General features: G+C 40.2%; 1 protein-coding gene across 3 annotated transcripts in view; it reads right to left on the reverse strand.

The window, feature by feature from the left end:
* The window catches only part of ano2b (anoctamin 2b), an 89,881-nt gene that overhangs the window by 25,947 nt on the left and 42,617 nt on the right, over positions 1-21,317 (reverse strand). For all 3 annotated transcript variants that reach the window (XM_059325717.1, XM_059325716.1, XM_059325718.1), the window contains 6 exons: positions 18,165-18,239; positions 17,710-17,911; positions 14,377-14,488; positions 12,146-12,203; positions 11,943-12,043; positions 7,470-7,612 (listed from right to left, as the gene is read on the reverse strand). In XM_059325717.1, coding sequence (XP_059181700.1) covers positions 7,470-7,612; positions 11,943-12,043; positions 12,146-12,203; positions 14,377-14,488; positions 17,710-17,911; positions 18,165-18,239 — 691 coding nt within the window. The remainder of the gene's footprint in view (positions 1-7,469; positions 7,613-11,942; positions 12,044-12,145; positions 12,204-14,376; positions 14,489-17,709; positions 17,912-18,164; positions 18,240-21,317) is intronic.

Consider the following 21,317-nt stretch of genomic DNA (forward strand, 5'->3'; position numbering starts at 1 on the left):
AAATCTTGTCAAGTGAAATTATCTGTCCATGTCCATGTCTGTCCATTCACCATACTATGGTGAAGTTAGTTTAAAAAGAACCAGTGATATTTACCATTTCTCCTATTTGCCAGCACAAGAGAGGCTAACATGTGAGAAAGGAATCTACAATGCTGCACACACACATTTCAAGCCGTCACTAAGACGCCGTCTGATTGACGTTGGTCAACGGCCATTTGTCTGGTCAGGAGTCACACTGTCTGTCCAGGCTCGCTCTGCAGTTCAGATGATGCCTTTTAAGGTTAAATACTCCACTGCACCAGCTAAAGTGGGACTTTTTATGAATAAGCAGTGTGCGGAACTATGTGTGTGTTATGTAAGTTGGTCTGATTAGATAACCTAGAGTCACAACACCCATGACTAATAATTAAAACCAAAGTTGATGGGAATTTATTATAAAGTACATAACAATTGCACACCGATGCTGGATATCACTGCTGAAGGGTGGTTGGCAGCTGCTGCCTTCCTCAGCACAGCCAACTGAAATAATAGTTCAATAAGCAGAACATAAGGGGCCTAAAAGACTTGTCCAGGCTTGCCACACCAGCTTCCCCTCGGCCACTGGAGGGTCAGAGATCAGTTGCACTAAGGCTGCTCTGGAACTGGTGGAGAATCAGGGTTTTATTTGAGGACACTCCACAGAGGTAAATACACTAAAGTTTCCCAGGGTTGATCCAGGCCAAAGAGCAAGATTTAGAGATGTAAGCTTGATCACATTATTGCTGTTATGGACCTTCAATATATGCTCAAAACGACATTCACCTGCTTCCTAAGAATGCGGGGAGGAAACATGAGAAAGACAAGGCAGGTTGTCTGACTTCTAGCTGATGTACGGCTCTGGTCGGAGCAGTGGAACTCTAGCAGTGTGGGAACGGGGATTTCCAGCGAGCCGGAGACTGACGGCTTCACCTCGGGATGCCACGCCGAGACAAAGAGCGGCGAGGAAGAAAATACGACAGCGGAGAGGCGAGTGCTAGAGGGCAAGCTTAGAATAACCTCGCTATCTACCTGAGCCGAGGTTGACGGGTTCGAGGCTGGCCCGGGCGCACTCAAACAAGACACACACGCCTCACGGACACACACAAATACAACACACAGACAGACAAGCACACATAAATAATAAGAGTTAACACAAACCCAGGACTACTCATTCATATATCTAACAGCTATGTGTGAATGTTTGCATGTCGAGCACAGACATTTCTTACATTCCTCTCTGTGCCCTGCAGCGACATCAGTCCGCTCTTCTTTCTGTTTTTTTCTCTCCCTCCTCCCTCGCTCCATATCACATGAAATCTCCACATTATCACCACACGATCAAAAACCAAAACACTTCTCTAAAGACTGAACTCTGGAAGAAATTAACTTGATTCCACCAAAAGATGCAAGTAGCAGCTACATGTAAATGCCATTTAACTTTTCTAAATATATTATAGTGATATCATTTTTATATACTATAGTAGTATAGTATAGACATTTTTCAGCTTACATTGGACCCTACATTTACACGGACATTACCCACAGAAAACGCATCAAAACTTCACTTGCTTTTTACAATTTCAACAAAATCTTCATGCTTTTTGTGGCTTTGACGTAAACAGGCCCATAGCCTGTTTTATGGGTTGACAATTCACCTACAGATGTTGCCAATTTCTAAAGTCAAGCTTGTTGCTGCATGTTTGCTTAACTGCTGCTGCATTTCAACTCCATCGACCTGGAGGAAATCAGAAAATATCACGCCGGGTGGCCTCATCACAATCTGTCATCTATGGATTTACCTGTTGTGTGTATCTCTCCTAAGCACATTTTTATACTCTTTTTACAGATTTAGACATCAATTTATGTATTCAGTAAAACCTGAAAGAAGCTAATTTCACATATCTGGTAAAGTGCATTTATCAACAAATCGATCATTTCGGGAACCTTGGTTGTTCATGGACATTCCAGTCAAGTTATCATGGTAAAGAGGCAGTTGATTCAATAAGCACTTACACATACCGTACATGAAGATAAATTGTGAAAAAAAATTGTGAGAAACAAAATTTGTCTGTTCTCAGCACACTGTACTTAAACCAGGCGGCAATCTCCGTGTCTGAGCATGGAGGCCAACCAGGAAGTGCATTAAGCCTGCAATCCACCAAACATTCCAGTAGGGGGTGCTAAGTTTGGCTGCAAAAAAAATCTGCCCATTCATTTCAGTGCAAAATTTGAAAAATTCTCACTTTATTTATTACCTCAGAATTTTTTTTCAGGACAACACTATGGTCTCAATCGCTAGTTAAAAATGATCTTCAAGACAATTTGATATCAATAGTTCTAATAATGGCCCCATTTAGAAGAAAATAGAAAATAAAGAATCGTATGATTTGGGGCGTTTCTAGCTTTGATTGACAGGTCACTGACAATGCGAGCCGTCATCAGGAGAGAGGCAGAACAATGTGTATCCACGGCAACGAATCAATAAAGTTATATATAATGTTATATAGATATAAAAGAGGACGTTTACCGATTTGGTCTCATAACTTTGACCCTTTCACACTGTATTTTTACTTAATGACAGTTTATTTGAACGTTTTGTTCAGTAAAAATGTCTTGTTCAGTGTTTGGTTGGACTAACAGACACTCCAAGGAGTCGCTGCTCAGTTTTCTGAGGTAAGAAAGATACATTTTGTTTTTGTTTTTTGCTCGCCAAAACTAACATCCCAGTTAATGCTCCAATTAATGCTAACATGGATTAGCTGCGGCTTCTCTCAGTCGGGTTGCCGGTGTAGAGAGGCGTGTAGTGCAGTGTTGTCAGCTCCCTCTCGCTCCTCCACAGTCCAAATATGGTCTGCTCCGCGTATCGGAAACAAGATGGCGACGCAAGATGGCGACGAGTGTAACACTGAACTCGAGGCTTCCAACGGGCCACACACCAATGGGTGACGACACGGTGACTACGTCCATTATTTATATACAGTCTATGTTCAATCCCCATAGACCCCTATGTTTAAATGCCCAACTTTACAACAGAAAAAAAACATGTTCACTACCTGGTACAAAAAAGTTTTGGTCTCTAAAGCTAATTTCCAAATTGATTGATTCATTCCAACTGTACATGGGGTGAAATTTGATATAACTCAACTGTCACAGGTGGTGTGTTTCAGCAACCAGAGTTCATTCAGCCTGCCTTAGCTCCACCCACACTCCACATATTTGCCCATTAGCCTTAGTCAGGATGTGACTCCACATTAAGCTACACAATGATTTATCCATGTTTTTCTATGGGTATTACATGAAACAAGAGGCCATCCTTATCCTTGCACTGCTTTAGAACAAAATTCCGCCGGCGGCTCTCCGCGGTTCCTCAATTGGCAGCTCACACTACTCCTGAAAGGCCTAAATATTTATAATTACTAGAGAACAAAAGTTTTTTTTGAAAGCATCAATCCATGCAGTAGTTTGCCGAAAAATGTCACTTAAAACTGCAGATGTCAACCTCATGGTGGCTGTAGAGGAAAAGTCTAAAAAAAGATGATCACCACAGTAAATAAGAGAAAAAACAAACATTTCTTGAAAGGATGCAGCTGTGTTTATCTTTTTTGCTTGAAATCTATTTTTTTCTCCCCTTTGTACTCTTAACAGCTCTGTACTCATCACACTTTAAGGCTTTATTGTTACCCCGAGAAACGTTATGACAGAGCAGGTGTTAGTTTGTTATGACTGCAGTTGGTTATAATAGTATAAGAGGCATGCCTACAGCTGTGTGTGTATGTGTGTGTGTGTGTGTGTGTGTGTGTGTGTGTGTGTGTCTGTCTGTGTGTGTGTACCCTCAGACATAATAATCCAACACCTGTAGCTCTTTACCAGCTCCACATAGTAACTTTCCCCTGACAGGCAGTGAATCAGTCAACTTTTATTGGCGCATAGCTGTCCCTCCTTTAAACTATTTTACCTGTGAACGACCTTAATGATGAATAATAATGTTTTGTAGGCTAACACATTCTACAGCAGCGGTCCTGGGGGGCAAAATTTTAAGGGGGCGTGGCATGACTAAATTTAAATAATTTAATTATTTTATTTTATTTTATTGTAATTGTTTAATTTACTAATTTATTTTGTAAATATATTATTTGTTTACTTAATATTATGATGTCACATCCTGTTTAGTCACTTCCTCTGGGATCAACCCCTATTTAGTCACTTCCTGTTTGACTGGGACAAAGGAAGGCAGACATGTGTTGCATGAATCTGCACATCCACTCTGAAGCATCATAGAGGCAATGCCGTAAGTTTGATTTGCATTGTTTATATATAAGCAGTGATTTCCTAAATTAATGTATTTGATAAATTAAGTTAAAAGTGTTTTCATTTACAATTATATACAAGCAGGCAGCAATGTGTATCATGTTTACAGCTGTGTTTGTTGTAATGTTTAAGTTAAAATACGTTTTGTATCGCTTTATTTGCAGTTTTCACCAACATGTTAATGAAGAAGTGTGACAGTAAACGATCAAACTTACTACGGCTCTGTCTTCATTGGCAATGGTTTAACTTGGTGTTTAGTCAGAGTTGCAACACTCTGCACGAGAACATTACAGTGAAAAGGCACAATCTGACGCTTTGAAGTGGGCAAGATGGCATCAAGTGGCAAGTCACATGTATCCAACACTAGGAGCAATGCATCGGCATCATCATCATCATCATCATCATCTGCAAGTGCAGCCCGCGCCCGGGCTAGAGCAGAAGCTGCTAAAGTGAGAGCATCATATGCTAGCCAAGAGGCTAAACTGAAAATGGAAAAGGCTGCCAGAAAGGCAGAAAGGATCGCAAAGGACGCTCAAAGCCAGTTGGAAGCAGCAAGAATAGACACAGAGTTGGAAGTATTAACGTTACAACGTGAAGCTGATGCGGCTGTGGTTGAAGCACAAGTGCTAGAAAATGCTGAAGCAATGGATGCTGCAGTCGGAAGTGCAATATCCGAAGCGGAAAGGGTTAAAATCGATCGAACCAGTGAATATGTGCAATCTCAAATCAATCTTCGCAGGTATTCTCCCAATCCTCTCCTGTCAGGCCATCCTGAGGCCCCCCCCCCCGGCATGCAGAATCACCTGACAGCTATGTTACATGGCATCCACCTGCGAAGGACAGTACACATTCGCAACCTATCAAGAGGCCTAAGTCAGAGAATATGCAATCACCTTCACCAAACTTTCCCGATAAGACCAAAGTAAGAAAAGAGTATGAAGTCGGAAGGACAAACTCCATCATGAATGTACATGCTCAGTCCTATTCTCCCCAGCCTATTCCACCATCCAACATACCACCTATGGCGGAGCCCTTGGCGCAGTATTTGGCACGACGAGACCTTGTCAGTTCAGGACTGTACCAATTTGACGATAAACCAGAGAATTATCGTGCATGGTACTCCTCATTCATTGGTGCTGCTGGCGAAGTTCACCTTGCAGCCACCCAAGAACTGGATCTCATGATGAAATGGTTGGGAAAGGAATCTGGCGAACAGGTGAGACGTATGCGCTCAGTACGTGTGAGCAACCCCAGTTTGGCTTTAGAGAAAGCATGGGAGAGATTACGTGAGTGCTATGCTGCCCCTGAAATCATCGAAAGGTCACTGTTTCAATGGTTGGACAACTTCCCTAAGATTTCTGCCACGAGCTAAATTACATGAGCTAGGGGATTTGCTTATGGAAATTCAAGGTGCCAAAGAAGACGGATACCTCACTGGCCAGTCATATCTGGACACCTATCGTGGAATTGGACCAATTGTAGACAAGCTTCCTTATGGACTTCAAGAAAAGTGGATGAGTTCTGAATCAAGGTACAAAGAAGAGAACCATGGTCGCTTTCCTCCATTTGAGTATTTTTGCAACTTTGTGTGCTACGAGGCAAGGAAGCGAAATGACCCTAGTTTCTTTCATCAAGGCAGCACCACAACACCCACAAAACCAGATAAATACTTTGTGAAGAATGTCAACACAAATAAACCTATCTCGGTACACAAAACAGATGTTTCTACACTCGACAACGACCCTAACAAGAATTGCCCTATTCACAACAGACCTCATCCTCTGAAAAGATGCAGAACATTCAGGAATAAACTCCTTGACGACAGAAAGGCCTTTCTCAAGCAGAAAGGAATATGTTTCAGATGCTGTTCTTCAGTTTCTCACCTTGCTAAAGATTGTAAGTCATTTGTGAAATGTTTTGAATGCAATAGCACCAATCATGAAGCAGCCGTGCATCCTGGCCCATCACCAAAATATGTCAAGGCTCCTTCACCGCCACAAGAGAACGGCGGGGAGGAAGACGTAAATTCTAACCCAGGGGTCATTGGAACAAGCTGCACAGAAGTTTGTGGTCTGGGTCAGTGGAGCCGCTCATGTTCTAAGATCTGCCTAGCAAAGATTTTCCCAAAGGATAATAAGGACATGGCCATCAAAGCCTATGTAATTCTGGATGACCAGAGCAATTGCTCATTATCCAAACCAGAGAGCCGCCTTCTTCTTCTCCGGCAGGCTATAAGCTATCCACCGTAATGCCACCCTCCCCGGTTATATCCAGATCTAACTAACTAAGGGTTTTTAGTGGGTTCTTTTTTTTTTTTTTTTTAAACATGATTAAAAAAAATTTTTTAAATAAATCCCGAGCCGGATTTCCGGCACCGTGCCGGAGGTCTTCAAGCCCTGCATTTGCAAACTTTCTTCCAATAGCTGGCCTGTACTGTATAAACATGGTGTTGCAATAAATTGGAACAACTGAGAAACAACAACGGAAGCTTTCCATTTTCTGTTTGAATAACTAAAAAAATTCCTGAAAAAGGGAAAGCAAATATAATTCTGACATTCTAATATAACCAGAGCACTGGGAAGACGAGGGGCCACAGTGAATGAAACTGAAACCCATTCAAAATAATGTGTCACTTGCTAATTACTTGCCGGCAAACATGTCGATTTAAATACACAGCTTAAACTGATTATAATTGAGGGAGGAAACGGCTTTAATCTCCAGTGTTTATGTGCTTTGGTTTGTGATGAACATTCATGTTAATTAACTGTTGCATACACAGCCTGTGTGCACTTTTGCATCTGGAATAAAGTCCTTCAAAGTTCATGAAAAAAAATGTTGTTTGTTTTGATGGAGTCATATTTCACGTCTCCGGTAAAGTTCCTTGTTGTCAGGTCAACGTAGGAGTTTCAGCAACATTTGATGAATGCTGTTAATAAGGGACAGTCTTGATGAGTGTATCAATAATTAGCCAGCACAAATATCCATTTGTTCTTCAGTCCAGGTGTGAACTATTACCTGATAATGTCCTCGCAGATACAGAGTACATACACCTCTCTCAGTGATTCCAGGGGCATTCATTTTAAATGTATGTTGGGGTCTAAATGGCTACTTTGTCCCTTTAAGCTAAGTGTGTTTAGACTCACTCATCTCCATGTATTCAGGCGTGAGGCCTTCAAAGGGAGCCAGTGCGTAGTCCAGGTTCCACTGCTGTGGAGGTCTCTCCCCCTCCAACTCTTCCTCCGCTGATCCTTTATTCTTTATGGCACGCACCAGCTTCTTCAACTTCCTGTCAGGGCAGAGGAGAAGGTGGTGAGAGGGAAAATGATTCAAGGTAAGACTTCTATATTTTTATTGGTTGAGTATGCACCATAGCCTGTATAAAAAAAGCGGACTTGGAGATCAGAGTCTTAAAAGTTAAGTCAATGTGGAAGTGCCTTAAACCTGCATTCTTTCTAATGGCCAACAGGGGGCGACGTCACTGACTTCACAGTCTACAAGAGAATGATTCCACTTCTAACTTGATTTAGTACCTCCGTAAACATTTTCCAAATGAGTTTATGGTCTCACTAGTTCTAAGTCTTCTTCAAAACAGCATTATGTTCATTTAGTAAATTATGGTCCCATTTAGAGTAAAATAGACGATAAAGCAGGGTATGCTTTAGGGCATAGCTAACTTCTGATCGACAAGACGATATTACATCATAGTGTCCTCAGGTTCTCAGTCAGATCCACCCTATCGTCAAAATATTTTCACTTCTGGATAAAAAAAATAAGATAAGATGGCCAAAATGCCAAAACTGTAAAACAATGGGTGATGTCACCAGGACTATGTTCACTTCTTTATCTGACACGAGGGTCAAAGGGCAGAGGATTTCAAATGCTGTACAGACCATAACATTTGTGATTTTTGATACTGGGCTGTACTGTATAAATAAAATTGACCCGAACAAATAAACCCGTATTTACTTTAGAAGGAACTGAACCAAAGCATTATTATCCATAAATGTGAAGCAGGGTGGTCCTATGCTGGTGTCTGGACGTGCACCCAGTAAACTTTCCCTGGAACAATAAAGACAGACGCATTCTTTGCTTGTGAAACATAAAACACAAACAACTATTGACACAGCTAAATCAACATTTTATTGCATCTGGATTCACGGCCAGAAGCTGACTGTTTTCTAAGAAATATGGACGCTGAGGAAAAAGTAGCCAGCAGATTGTCTTTCAACCGAAAACTGAGGTGAAATCACTGTGTGATTCATATAAATTGCTGCTGGAAAACACAGCGGGAGAGCAGATAGAGCCAGGTACAAAATACTGTTCTGTGTGTGTTTCTGTAAGTACATGCCTTGGTGTGGTTCCAACTGTGTGTGTGTATGTATGTGTGTGTGTGTGTGTGTGTGTGTGTGTGTGTGTGTGTGTGTGTGTGTATATAGTATATGTCTTTTAAAACAGTCTGGCTGCTGTTCGGGTTGGTATGCAACTAAATATGTAGCATAACTTTACCTGCACATGCACATTAAGTTTCATGAGCAGTGACTGTCTGTCTCTGTTGTACAATATATGTATATTTATAATATATAAATATATTTATTTTATATAGTCTATGGTCAATACACACAGTATATGCATTCTCTGTGCCACAGTGTGCGAACGTATCATTGTGTATGCATATGGTTGTGTGTACTGCTCTAATAGAAACTAATAAAAGCAACTCGATGCTTGACATTGTTTGGCATTATTTGTGTTTATTGCACATGTGCACGCATGCACACACACACACACACACACACACACACACTAGAGATTTCCAGTTTATAAGGCACATTAAAGTATACTTTTCTTTAAACACATCCACATTCATATAAAGTAGATGTAGACACACAGGTCCACACACAAACACACACAAACCATCTGACTACATACACACACACTCTCCACACAGTCATGTTAGTGCTGTTGGTCTGAATGGAGATAAGAGTTTTCTGATGTGGGTCAAGACTTTCCCTGTGAATGTTTAATGTATGTTTGCCTTTTCTCCCCTCTTGCAGCCATTACACTGTTTTACTGCAAAGTCATATATTGAAAAATGTGAGGCCAGTTAATATAAAAACATTAGTTTTTTTCATTCCACCTGCATTAAGAAATATCTTCATATGAATGTGTCAGACAATTCAGATAATTATTATTTAACTACAGCTTTTTAGCTGCGTGTTAAACTGAGCATTTGATCAGATAAAGGCCTCGATATTTTCTTATGAGTTTGTGTTTCTAATGGCACTCAATAGTGGACTTTAACATACATCAGGTGGCCAGAAACATGACCTTAAATGGGGATCATACTGTGACAGCGGGTGTCTGTATGTGTGAGTATTTATTCAGCATTTGTTCAGCGGGTACAGTAAACCATAACTACTACAATTTATGACGCACTTTGTGGCTGTGTTTTTGTGAATCTGTGTGTTTTCTGCCCTCTAGTGGTCAAAATCAAGTAATACAGCTTTAAATCATTAAATTCTAATATTAGGAGATTTTGGCTTTGGATTCAGTATTGCCAGCCAACTTGAGAACAAATTTGGCTGCATGTTGCCCATGACCTAAAATTACTTGCAACTTACAACATCACTGTTTTGTATCCTTCTTTCCTCAATGTATACATCTGAACTCTTGTTTCTTTACTCATACTTACTTGTCAGAGATATAAACACAGTTGAGATTTTATTGGGATTTTTGTAGCCAAACTCTCAAAAGTCTAAAGTGAATAATGCAAACTGTGATTTGTTTTTTACCTTTACACTGAAGTTGTGACTCTTCCAAATCTTCTCAACCCTAAAACTAAGCCCCTCTTTTCTTTTCTTAACATTTATTCAGCAATGTTCTGGTTACATCAATGCATCCCTAAAGATAAATTGAGGAAAATGGTTCAATTCAATAAAGGTAAAGTCTGATCATGCAGTAAACACATCCAAAAATCCAAAGAATCCAGACTGGTACTTAAGAAAGCCATTGTGAACAAAATTTAGGTTGCTTCCAAACTTTCTATATATATAATCCTTTTATATTTTTTAAACATATTTCTTATTTCTATTTGACTATTTATTTTTATTATATAGTCAGTATAATGCACTTTTTTCATCCATCCATCCATCCATCCATCCATCCATCCATCGATTCTCTTCCCCTTATCCGGGGCCGGGGCAGCAGCAGGCTAAGCAGGGCATTCCCCTCTCCCCAGCCACAACGTCCAGCTCCTCCTGGGGGGACCTCGAGGCGTTCCCAGGCCAGGAGAGAGATATAATCCCTCCACCGTGTTCTGGGTCTTCCCCGGGGCCTCCTACCACTTGGACGTGCCCGGAACACCTCTAACGGGAGGCGCCCGGGAGGCATCCTTACCAGATGCCCAAACCACTTTTTTCATACTTTTGTATTTCTATGATTCTTGTATTTCTGATGATACACATTTATATTCTAGAAGGGGATAAACTGCATCAGGAATCCTTCCCCCCCAGGGATCAGTAAGTGTTTTCTAAGTCTGATAATGTACTTTTGTATATACAGACAAAGATGGAAAAACGTGATGACTCTCAGGCAAGTTCTCCAGTTATATCAAGCATCTCTTTTCTCAGAATATGTGCATCATGCACTGTCTTCTCCTTAAGCCTCAGGTCTCTGTCTTGTGTGCTCACAAACTGTGGCCCAATTCGGGGGCTGTATAATTTGAAGTCCACATTTCCAAACCTCAATATGTCACAATGAGTCAACAAGCCTGTCCAAGGCTCATCCACATGCACCAAAAACACACCCTTCTTTTATAATTCAAACAGGCTGTGACTGTTGTGGGTCAGTCCCTTGCTTTGGTCTCATGGGTGTGAGCTCAGAATGACGCGGCGGTGAAGTCTTCCTAGACCTGAATCCTCAGTGGGAGGACATTGGCTGGACCATGTTTTTTAAATGGGTCCATCTTTTCCATCTTTAGACAGGAGCTTTCAGGGACAGGTACATTTTTCTAAACCTTTCATGTACTGCCTTCACTCAACTGAGATTCCTTATCAAAGTACACACTGGCCGACACACCAAGACTGTGGTTTGACTGGTGGAGAAAGCTTTAAAGTGGATGAATGTGAAACAGATGAGCAGATGGTATGTAGATAGTAGGATGGTGTATGCCGTAGCTCGCTGATCCCTCAGGACGTCCACAAGAACCGCAGTGTTTGATGAGACTGAACCAACAGGGCTGGAGGTAAAACTGAGCTTACAGCAACAGTAACAGTGCAGCCTGAAGCCAAAAGGCACCTCTGTTGTGTGACAGTTGTTATAAACAGAGCTGACCTCTGACCTTTGGGATTTGCATGTAAAAGCGGAGCTGTTGCACAAGATGAAGTACCACTGTACAAGCATGGGAAGGAATGTTATTAGAACAAGAAAGAGGAGAGGGAATCTTTTAAGTGCTTGTGAGCAAACATGCATGTTTGTAGGTATGTGTGTTATGTCTAAAGAACCAGTGACCTGCCTCACCTCTGACACCTGAGTAAAAAATATAACCTGTTACTTGCTCTCCTGCATTTCATGTCTCCAGATCGGGGTACAAAAACTCCCATAGTGAATAGTCTACTTACGGGATGCCGATCTCAAAGATGTTGTTCTGGATCAGCTGCTTCCCCAGCATGATGATGCTGAGCTGAATGCACAACTCAATGAGGCAGCCTCCTGGCGCACACTGAGGGAGACACACACTTCATTTGTACACTTTATGTCACTTTATGTTTCACTTATTTAGCTGGATGAGGAGAAACATAGATACAAAGTTGGAAAAACAAACCTCTTCCATTCGATAATCATTAAAGACGTATACATAATTTCCAGGTCGACCAGCAAACCTGCAAAAGCACACAGACACACGATAAGGACTGAGAAGCGTTACTTGGATAGCAATGCTCTGGTAGCAGTGCTCAAGGTTTTGATGACAATTTAGGGAGCAGCATATGATGGAAGTTTTCCACCAAAATTGTTAACAGGTAACATAGTTCCCATGCAACCAGTAGCTTTCTCTAAGTAGTTATTCCTAACTTCACAGACCCGTAGTTTGACACAGTATCAGAGTAGTGTATCAAAAGTAAGCTCTTGAAAGTGAAAGTACTGAAATAGACAGCATGGATTGAAATTCAATGCATGCATTCCGTGTTGTGTTCGGGAGACGCACAAAATGCTTCAGAAAGCTGGTATTGGCCTGCAAATGTTCCTGTATTGTTTAGGAAAATCTTCAGTGTTTAGCTAACAAACACATGTAAAACTGATGTTCTGGACAGAGCCTGACAGATATATCTATTGACTGAATATCGTCTGATATTGGCCTATCAAAGGCATATCGATATCTATAGGTATCGGAATATATATCGCCTAGTGTGTGCTGATTTGAAAACTGTTTTTACAGAACATTAAATGCAGAAAACAATGCTTAGGGTGATTTAAAAATGGTGTATACCATTTATTTTTAATTTATTCTGTTTTTAAATGGTCAGCAATTGAAGACACATATCATATAGTTCTGAGCTTGTGTTTGTAAGGTCTCATGTGCATTTGTTGTTGGTTCATTCATTCGAGAGAGAGTGTGGCACTGATTAATGCTACATACTTGTCTCTATACAAATAAACAAATATAAATGAATACCGATGTCTATTAAGCTTTTTATTTTATAATAACTACTTTCTCAGTATTATTTATAGGATTGGTTGACGATGATCTACATCTAATGTATAATATTAGCTGTGTTTCCTTTAGGGGGAAGAGTGTCCACGGGGAAAGTCTCAGGCCACACCCTCCTAAAAGTCCGGTCACTCTGCGTGTCTCATTACAAAAAGGCCCCCAGAGGGATTTATGAGACTCCAGAGGTGACGTATGGTTCTCCATCGTCGCATAATCGCTTAGCGACAGTTTCGACCATGATCCGTGATTACATACGCAACGGATTAAACACGGGAGATGAACTGTGGCCACCGTCGCTAACTGTGCACAACGTCAGGCGCTGATCATAAACAAAGCAGCATGGCTAATTATGCACAGCGTCTCCGCTGATCATAAACATAGTGATGGTAAATTGCTAAGTGAACACCTCCTGCAGCAGCAGCACATACACATTGTGCTATCAGAAATTTGCAGACCGGACGCTAAGGGGTTAACATCCCCTCCGGCTCTGCAGCTGGGAGAGACTGCTGCAGGAGGAATGTGCTGCTTCAACTTGTTCTTACTCTTCTTAACGAGCCGCTGGCCCCCGCAGCTCGTTAAGAAGAGTAAGAATGAGTCTCCAAAAGTCTCCAACAACACCAGAAAAAGTCGCTGGATTTGTCGCCTGTCGCTCTGAAAAATAGTCGCTAAGGGGGTCTGAAAAGTTGCTAAATATAGCAACAAAGTCACTAGGTTGGCAACACTGCTTTGCCGGCTTTTACAAATGGCGTGTGTTGTTGTCGTGTAGAGTACTATGTCACATCCTGCTTAGCATTCTATCCAATTAGCAACCAGGCTTTTTTCAGGGGAGAAAAATGGCCCTGCTCTTCAAGGCGGCTGTGGCTCAATTGGTAGAGGCCTCGGCTACCAGTATGAATGTGTGTGTGAATGGGTGAATGATTGTAGTGCATAGTGTGCAGTGTAAAGGGCTTTGGATAAAAGCACTTTATAAGTGCACTCAATTTACCATTTAACTTTGACAGGGTCAAACAAAGGCCGGACAAAAGACCGGTCAGGGCTGCTCATATTCAAATTAGGGGCGTTTCGGCAAGTGAGACACGCCTCATTCCGGGTATTAGGCGGTAGTGGAAACACCCTTAATGTTAGATATACTTGAATAAAGTTATTTGTTTAAGGAAGAAACCTTCTGAATATCTTTGCAGAGTCACATGGGTACAAAATTGGTCCCCAATCCACTTAGAAAAGGTAATTTTACATTCAGCTGCCATATCGGTTATCTGAACATTTTTCCTCTTTGCAATTTGTATTGGTATTGGTCTCAAAAATCCCAAATCAGTTGGGCTCTAGTTTAGGAATGCAGAACTTACCGTCCCTTGAAGAAAGCGACGTAAAAGATGGGTGCATATGCGTTCATAAACTTGAGCAAGAAGGCTTTCAGGATGAGACGCTCCTCAAAGTTGGTTTCTGTTTTAGGAATCTCTGAAAAACAGGTGAAGTAAAACTATAAGAAAGACATGGCATGGTACTGTTTGGTGAGGAGATTGAATGAAATAAACAAAATGTTGAAACACCTGGTTTGGCTATCTATCATGTATTTTTAAATGGATGTTGGATGTTTCTACAGTATGTCTCTAATCCATGGTGATGGTGACTGAACACTGAGTTTAAAGAGGTGATTCTGTCAGTCTGACTCTTGAATTTGAGTCATAACATGATCACTGTGCTGGAAGTAGGTTAAAATCTAGCACTTTTCACATGGCACAGCCTCCCTCTCGCTTTCTCTCTCTCTCTCACACACACACACACACACACACACACACACATTCCCTCTTTCTCACACTTCTTCCCATTCTTTTCCTCTATTTCAGAGGTTTTGAATATGAATATAAATGTGCTTGAAACCTCCTGGGATGACTGATGGGACGACTGGAGCATGAAAACATCAAAGTTTCATCAAACTGTCCACCAAGAGCCAGAAAGAGTCTTTCTGTTTGGCACACATGCGCGCACGAACACACACACAGAAAACAGATGATGGTGATTACAAGTAAAAGTGCTGACAGAATTTATCTGGACAATGTAAGTGGGACAGATTACTAAAAACCTGATAAATACCATATTTCTGATGGCTCTACTGATTAACTTAGATGGTAAAAGTAAAGCAAAACTGCCCATAAATGCTGCAGACTATTTTACTTTATGTGGGGGAAAAATGTCACGTGGATAAGCTGATTGATAGTTTTTAAAGACAAAGACTTCTTAGGAAATACCTTATTGGTCTTCTTGCTGAGAGTCAGGCAAAATTAGAAGTTGATGCCTTCTCTCATAGCGAGAGTGGTATCAATCTACGGAACAGGATTAGGGCCAGGTAGGAGAAGAAAATAATGAGGGGGGGGGGGGGGTTCATTAAACCTTTCAAGAAAAAAGTGGAAAATATGACAATAAAGTCAACTTTTTGAGTTTGGAAAAGCGGCCTGCAAGCTACAACTTGATTTTTTTCAATACGTTTAATAGATTCACATAAATAACATAAAAGAAGATTTTCCCAAAACAATAGTTGGAGTAACTATACTGCCAGGAATATCTCAATTATGTGCAGGGGGATTGTAGTACTACTACACCCTTAAATAGTGTCCTTATTGCTCATTTTAGGACATCGATGAACATCAGGCTGTAGCTTGCAGTCTACCTAACTGTTCAAACTGATGACTTACTGACACGGGAACAACCAATCTGTGAATATCTTTCCAACTTTACTGAGCTCAAAAAGTTGACTTTATTCTTGTCATTAAGACTTTTTTTCTCTGAATTGTATTTCAACATTATTTTCAACTTTTTTCTCGTACTGCATAATGACCAAAAAAATCTTCATCTCATAATTTTTTCTCCTACCTGGTCCCAATCTGCTTCTGTATCTCATCTTACTCTTGACAAGCGAGAAAATTAATGTTTTTCCCGCAAAAAATGTATTTATATATAATTATATAATTCAGATACAGTTTATTTTAGCAGTGTTTGTTATTTGCTCATTTTTGTTGTTTGTTGTCAAAAGTTACGGCCTCAAAACTGCCACATTATAGGGAAAAGGAAACACATAACGGAAGCCTACCTCTGTGTCTGTGTACTGTACAGTAAATACGACGCTCTTTTATAAAATCTTACTCATTGTGTAGTGTTTTGTGTTACTTCATTAGATCTTTTTGACTTTTGATGATTACTGTATATCAGTGTTGTAGTCAAGACCACCTAAACCGAGACCAAGTCATTACCAAGACCACGGTGTATAGAGACCAAGACAAGACCAAGACTCTTGAGGGGTCGAGATCGAGTCAAGACCAAGACCAAGACCAAGACCAAGACCAGGACCAGGACCAGGACCAGTCCCAGCCGTCTCCGTTAGCGTTGCTTTGCAGAATTTAATTTAATTTAAGTTTCGCTGTGTTTTCTTTGTTTTTTTTTGTAGATGTGCACAAAAAATCTTTTGTGGTTCAGGTCACCAAATTTCATTACAGATGAGTTGGCTGACATCTTGTCATGGCGTCTTCTCCTGTCACTCACATGTTCTTCTGTGGGGGGGGCGTGTGAAATAGTGATGTCTTGGTTGCGAATGAGCCGGTTCAGAGTGAACCTCTCTTTTAAGTGAACAATGGGAGCTGGCTCACGTCCGTCAGCAAGCCGTTCTTTTTTTTTTCTTTTTACTCGTTAGGAAAAGTACCAGTGGGTGGTGCGGACGCTGACTACAGGTGTCACGTGCATGCTGTGTGAACCAATCATGTGAGGATTGACAAGGATCATACCACCAAGCAGGGAGGGGGGGTGGCAGCGCTGAGACACCTAAAACTGTTGGACGCTGCTGTTTTTCATTGTATTATATTTATTTTTATGTTGTTTATTTATTATTATTTTTACTCTATACCAAAAATATTTAGTTTTTTGTTGGCATTAACAAAGCACTTTTACTTGATTGCTGTATTTAATTTCTATTTATTCAGTACGTTACTTGTTTTGTTACGTGTTAGTTTAAATTTAAAAAAATTAAAATGTCAATAGCTGTCCTTTTTTAATTTTTATGCTCAGGTTTTTATAGGCATTTTCTATCTGCTTTGTGTAGCAGAGTGGTTCTAGTTAGAGAGTTACAAGGGATTTTACAACTATAAATGCAACTGGCTACAGCAATTTATTGAAATGTAAGTGATATATGTGTTCAAATACAAATCACAATCAAAACAGCGCTAAATTTGGCTGTATTATAAAAGGTGTAAGTGGTAAAATGAAGAGCCATTTGCTCTTCTTGGTGAGCTGAGACAAATGATCTGGCTCACTAAAAAGAGACCAAATTCCCATCACTAGTGTGAAAGGAGGCGGGAGGGGTGACAGCCGTTAACGGTGACAACAATTTCAAATGATATATGAGTCATGTGAATTGGTTGTAGTCGAAGCAATACGATTTACGCAAAATCACAGTAACGATATTAACAAGTAAATCCAAAAATGCCCAGATGTGGTCTTGACTGGTCTTGAAATAAAATTCAGAGTCCGCTTTGTCCGAGACCGAGACAAGACAGAGTAAAACTGCAGTCGATTCCAAAAAGAGACCGAGACCTTCTAAAAAAGGTCTTGAGACCGTTTTCCGAGACCAAGACCGATCTCGAGTCCTACACCACTGCTGTATGTAACTTCTACTGTACGTGTTTCTGTACCTAGCTCGGTCAGCCACAGTGCCACGGCGCCGTAGATTTCATCGAGGATCAGAATGACCACCAGGTTGATGATGACCGCGGTGGCTGTCACCGTCACCCGGACGTTTGACTTGGTCTCCGGGTCGGGGCTCATCGCCATCAGGGCCGATACCGTGATGCGGTAGATGATGACGCCGAAAACTGCTGAAAACGTCAAACCAAACTGGGAGCAGAAAGGAGAAAAAAAAGAAAGGAAATAAATAAGTAATTGCTCGACCGTATTTATCCGATATTCACAGTGTAGAGGTTGGAATTAATATTTCAAAGAACACATCAATGTAGGTCAGTCATATATCCATTTAAGTACATTAGCTGTATCATACACATGTTTATTATTCTATCTAAAGTGCTTTCATCCATATAGAAAGGAATGTATGATCCTAAGGAGAGCATTAACCTGATTTCTATGTACTAACCATAAAGAGGATGGAGGAAACGTTGATGAAGTATCCAGGAAGACGGTCTTTCCAGGTCAACTTCTCTATGGCAGCCTGAGAGGAAGGACAGGGGGACAAGAGAGGAAAGGTGATGTAAAGTTAGCATCACTCATATAATGTCCAATGCTTCATTATTTTTTGTTGGGGGATCTGTGATGCAGAACAAAGATCGGCCTAATGAGACATCATAAAAGAGAAGGAAGAAAAAAGCTTTTTCGCAAATCTGCATTGATTGAAAACATCTCTTTCATGTCCTCATGTGAAAAGCTTTGTCACTGTTTGCTCTCCTGCTTTCCAATGTTTTGTCAAAGCTGAATGGAGAGTTGAAGCAGCAGCAGCATCAGTAATTCACCGCCTCCACAGGAAGTGTTACCACATCTCATCAGAGACACATAACGCAGCACAATGGCCCGTTTTACAGTCTGCATCCTACATTTAGAAACCAGGTTGACCAAATGTTTTTGTCCCATGGAGTAGTTTATCCATGTGCCCAGACATTAATATAGGAATTATTGTTTGAGGCGTTTTAGTATTGAAATGAAATAATATTGATTCTGTAGATAAGAAAGGGACATTGATTTTCAGACAGTACAAAAGTTAACAAGCCAAGGCTTAAAAGAATAAGTTGTATATTAAAAGCTAAAAGGCATGTATTTGAGAATATATGGATAAAGTATTAACTTTATAGTAACATATAGCTACTGTGTCATGCCCTACTTGTTCAGCTTGACCCTTATCACCAGGTTTCCCAACATGCTGTGTGCAGCAAATTACCCGCTCCCAATACACAATGAATGGATGCAAATTTTGTCACCAGGCTCACTGCTTATAGTGGGCATCAACCATTATGCAGCAGCATAGTGCCATGTAATGTCTATGGAATAGTACAACAACTGCTCCAAGCTGAACTAGCTGTGGACAGAGAATATCCACAGCCGATTAGTAAACACAGTCCTGTGACTCCTTTGATGCGTTGACCTATGTTAGAAATAATTTCTTCCCACATGATAAACATGAACACTACTCCAGGCTAAAAAAAATGCAATTATTGTGGCAAGCTGCACTTGTGTGTTTGGCGTTATACAGCATTTCTGGACAACTTTATGCAGAACATTTGACAAAGTCCATGATCTCGACTCAAAGGAATAGTTAGATATTTAGACATTTTAGGGAAATAAACTTATTTGCTGATCTCCCTTTAGAGGAAGGCCCTGAGTCGTAACAAAAGATAAGACTGTATTTGTATTATGTGTTCATGTTCATGATACATCCACCGGTATTGTCAGGGTGGGACTAAAACCTTTCATTCTATCAACATTCATTTCATCAGTGGGCAACATGTGAGACCAGTAACTCTGATCTGTTCTGCATCTTTTAGTCTTCCAAAGAGAATGTTTCGAAAAGTGGGCTCAATTCCCAAAGTTCTGAATAGTGGGTTTTTAAAAAGTAGGGTAAAAATCCTTCCATCATTCTTTATTGGTGCCCTCTAACCTGCTGACTCCTCTCTCATACTCACTCAAAAGGTGTGTCTAAAAACAGGGTAAAAACACTCTTTTTCTGAGGGAAATCATCTTGCTGCATGGACAGATGATTTCACTTGACAAGATTTCATAAATAAGATCATTAAATCTAGAAATAAGCATGTTGAACGCTTAAAATAAGAAATTAACTCTTAAAACAAGATAAATTAAAGCTGCAAGCAGAGATGAACTGGCCCGAGCAGAGTGCACTGACAATTAGTTGGTTCTTACCAAGATAATAAAACTTTAGATTTAGAAGTGTTAGATAATTTATCTTGTTTTAAGAGTTCATTCCTTATTTTAAGCATTCAACATATTATTTCTAGATTAATAATCTTAATTTAAGAAATCTTGTCAAGTGAAATTATCTGTCCATGCAGCAAGATAATTTAAAAAAAAGAGATAATCAGATTTAGTGTTTTTATCTTGTTTTTAGACCCTGTTTTGCAGTGTACAGACCAGAGAGAGTACATTCAAAGACCCAATATATGCTAATTAGCAACACAACAGCACCATCTAGTGGAAACACGAGCACAGTGCAACCTGCAGTGTGTGCTGAATCTATTCACAGACATATACAATAAACACAACCTTGACTTAATCCAACACACTGCTCTCTACTTTAACACTGTTTTGTTACACCTCTAAATAATGTATTTTAAATAATAGTAATTAAAACATGTAGTATATGCAGACCTAAAGTTTGTGATAGTATGCAGCCGACAGGTGTTTACAGAGGACTTTGACATCTCCAAGAAAAGGAGGCTGTCGCTAATGACACATTGATTATTGATTGGAAAGGTTGGAATATTTGACTTTAACTGTTTTAACCTCAATGTTTTGTGCTCTGTGTGGCATTGCTGTTGTACTTTGGCCATTAAACAGCTCTAAATAAAAAAGTTTATACCAAATGAAAAAGTAAAAGATCACATCATAAGCTCCTTGATAAACTCCTTCTAGTTGCTTGAAAGTGTATATTAAAAAACTGGATCAAAACTCTTCCACCTCGTGTCACCCTTTGACAGGGAGATCTTTGATATCCTCCCTCATGAAAGGTTACAAGCTGCCCTAAAGGGTAGGGACGAGTTGTTCCTAATAGTTCTGTTTCTGTGTTTTGTATTGTTAATGTGTAAAAAACAATAAAGTGTGAAAAAGTAAAAGTGCTCTTAATGCTTCTTTCTTTGACCAATATTTAGCTAATATCCACTCACTGTATGCAGATTGGTGCCAGACGATCAGAATGACACAGTCTTTCGACCGTCTGGTTCAGTGATTCTCTTCCATCTGAGCTCAGACATGTTGCTCCCTCTGTGTTGTCCAACAGATAAAAACACTCAAACTCACTCAGCTCTAATACCATAACAATACCATATAAAACCAATAAATATATCTATCTGACATATCTTAAGATGGGCATAGAAATAAAAAGAGTGAAATAATAGTGACTTAGTAGATAGTATAAGCTCAAGGGTGTGATGGCACCTAAACCTAAACCACTTGCTGTACAACCTTGAGATCCAAATGAAACCTTTTCAGACACATTGAAGCAGTGAAGTTCACATTACGGAGGAGACTTGAAGGGCTGAGAGGAAAGGAGCACTTTTATTTCTGT

Source organism: Centropristis striata, chromosome 22, assembly GCF_030273125.1.
Source record: "Centropristis striata isolate RG_2023a ecotype Rhode Island chromosome 22, C.striata_1.0, whole genome shotgun sequence".
In the NCBI taxonomy this organism is placed as follows: Eukaryota; Metazoa; Chordata; class Actinopteri; order Perciformes; family Serranidae; genus Centropristis; species Centropristis striata.